Raw genomic sequence first — 2,495 nt, forward strand, 5'->3', positions numbered from 1 at the left:
TGCGACCAGAGGAGAGAAATATTGCTCTAATCCAGTCTGCACACACAGAGCCGCCTGATGTTGTTGCTCAGGCTGGAAATCTCTGTCGTACATCGTATGAAACGTCAAACACAGAACAAATCAGCGTCTTGTAGACTGACTTTTTTTTTTTTTTTTTTGTCTCTCTTGTGCAGCCAGAAACGACTGTGAATTCAGATTCTACAAACTCTAAACTTTGTCTTTGTTTTCTTCTCGTTCCAGTTGAATTTTTGGCAAAGTATTGCATTTTCAGTCAAGAGAAGCTGGACGAGTACAAAAGAGCTTTTCAAGCAGTAAGTGAAAAGGGATTTAAAGCCTTTATATTCAGATACTCTCTTCTACTGTAATATGTTCCTCTCTCATGATCATGACAAGGCTGCAACTAATGATTGTTTTATTGATTGATCCTGTATTTATTTTCTTACAACTTTAACATGTGGTGTTCAAATTGTATCCGTCAGTTTCCCAGAACCTAATCTGACATATTTAAATGACTTGTTTCGTCCCACGAGAGTCCAAAACACAAAGTTATTCAATGAACAATCAAAGACAAACCAGCAGGTATTAACATCTGAGAAGCTGGAGCCGGTGACCTTCTGCCATTTTTACTTAAAGATGACTTAAACAATTAAGATGTTATTAAAATATTATTATCTTTCTTCACCCCGGACCCCCGAACACGGGTCCCAAGATATATTGAAACAATCAAGAGACGGTTTAAGGGCAAAATAATAAAATTCATATCGACAAAAATCTCATATTAACGAGGATTTCCCGGAGCTTTCAGCTGCTTCTCATGGTCCTCAGATCTGAAAAGGGAAGGTAGGACCAAGGTCAAGAGTGAACTTTGGGAAATAGTGGAGACTTGATGATGATGATGATGATGATGATGATGATGATGATGATGATGATGGTGATGGTCTTTCTCTGCAGGAGGACAGTGATGGTGACGGCTACATCTCCTGCCTTCAGGTTCTACTTGCTCTTAAAAACATCATCCCTCCCGAGCTGCTGTCTGACGAAGAGGAGATCTACGTCTACAGGGTCAGCCTCCACACACACACACACACACACACACACACACACACACACATACACACACACACACACACACACACAGCAGTCACAGTGTTCATTATCAAACCTTTTCCAGATCCTGGAGATGGTGGACTTCAGGGTGACGGATGGGCTCGTGGACCTGAGGCTCTTCGCTGTGATTGCGAGCCTGGCGCAGAAAATAGCCGCCATGGAGTAAGTGACCGTCAGAGGACACACTCCTCGCTCCTCGCTGAGGCCGGGAGAGGAGTCACTGACCTCCCATAAATAAGAACAAGTGTGTGTACGCAAGTTTGTTCCAGTGATTTTGTCGTCGTGTGTGGGGCTCTCTTTGATCTCCTTCTCCTTGTGTCTTCAAACATTTTATTGGACTGCAGAGAGGTCAGAGTCACAAGTTTAGACGTGATAACGACACATGTGACAAATGCATGACAGAAAAATAATCTTTTATTGAGCGAAAGATGCAGAAACATTCTCTAAAACGTGAGGATTTGAAGCTGTTCTTTGTCACACATGACGGTAAACTAAAGATGTTTGAGCTGTGAGGATGTTAACTTTTATTTTTCACAATTTTCTACATCATCTAATAAAGTCACGGCTCGCTGCAGCCCTCATTTGAACCCTGTGCCGACAGAAACCCATCACCGTCCGACTTGAACTCGGCCTCAGCGCTCCTTGTCTCTCTACATTATTCCCCATATGCTGCAGATTCCCACACACAGCGCTTTTTTTTTCCCTCCTGCCCTGGGGTTTACAGCTTCCTGCAGACAGGAGTGTGTGGAGCCAAGCCTACTCCGGAGGTCCCCGAGGGTCAAGGCCTGCTCCCAAAGCCCTCGCCCTGGAGTGAGAGCCTCCTCTCAGCGAGGACGGGGCCGGGGTCACAGGTCCTCTGATTTACGGCCAGCCCTTTGTGTTGTGTGTTAGAGGAGGCCTGTAGACTGGCTGCCGCGCTGGCACTGAAAGACCAGGGTGTCCGCTCTGTATAGAGGCAATTATAGTAATGATAATGAATGTCCATATTAAACCTCCTTTCACAAAACTCCTTTCTGCAATTTAAATAATAAGAAGAGAGAAGATCAGCGTTCATAATGCTGCCTCCTAAACAAGGAGAAAACAATAGCATCCTTCTGTCATCTCATCCCAACTGAACTAAATTGATCCTCTTACCTGTTTCTGCTAATCCTGTTGTCTCTAATCCGAGCTTAGAAATGAGCTGCAACAGTAGTTACACAATCAGCCTCTGATCAGCCGAGGCTTTGAAATCTGAGGAGGTGCACCCCACATTTCTACTGTATATCTCCCAGTTGTACCTTTGCATTAATTGCACCCTTCGTCCCCCCTTTCACTCTCCTCTTTTCTTTTCAACTTCTAATGTCACGTCTGTCATCTCCCCGGCCCCTCTCGTTGCCTCCCTCCCGTCA

At 44.6% G+C, this 2,495-nt stretch overlaps 1 protein-coding gene across 3 annotated transcripts in view; it reads left to right on the forward strand.

The window, feature by feature from the left end:
- LOC111664678 (uncharacterized) overlaps positions 1-2,495 on the forward strand; it is a 49,977-nt gene that overhangs the window by 42,390 nt on the left and 5,092 nt on the right. For all 3 annotated transcript variants that reach the window (XM_087177407.1, XM_087177409.1, XM_087177408.1), the window contains exons 11-13: positions 241-311; positions 952-1,062; positions 1,172-1,269. In XM_087177407.1, the coding sequence (XP_087033533.1) occupies positions 241-311; positions 952-1,062; positions 1,172-1,269 (280 nt within the window). The remainder of the gene's footprint in view (positions 1-240; positions 312-951; positions 1,063-1,171; positions 1,270-2,495) is intronic.

This window comes from Seriola lalandi, unplaced genomic scaffold (assembly GCF_002814215.2).
Source record: "Seriola lalandi dorsalis isolate HSWRI2012SDOR001 ecotype SW California unplaced genomic scaffold, Sedor1 jcf7180002054599, whole genome shotgun sequence".
In the NCBI taxonomy this organism is placed as follows: Eukaryota; Metazoa; Chordata; class Actinopteri; order Carangiformes; family Carangidae; genus Seriola; species Seriola lalandi.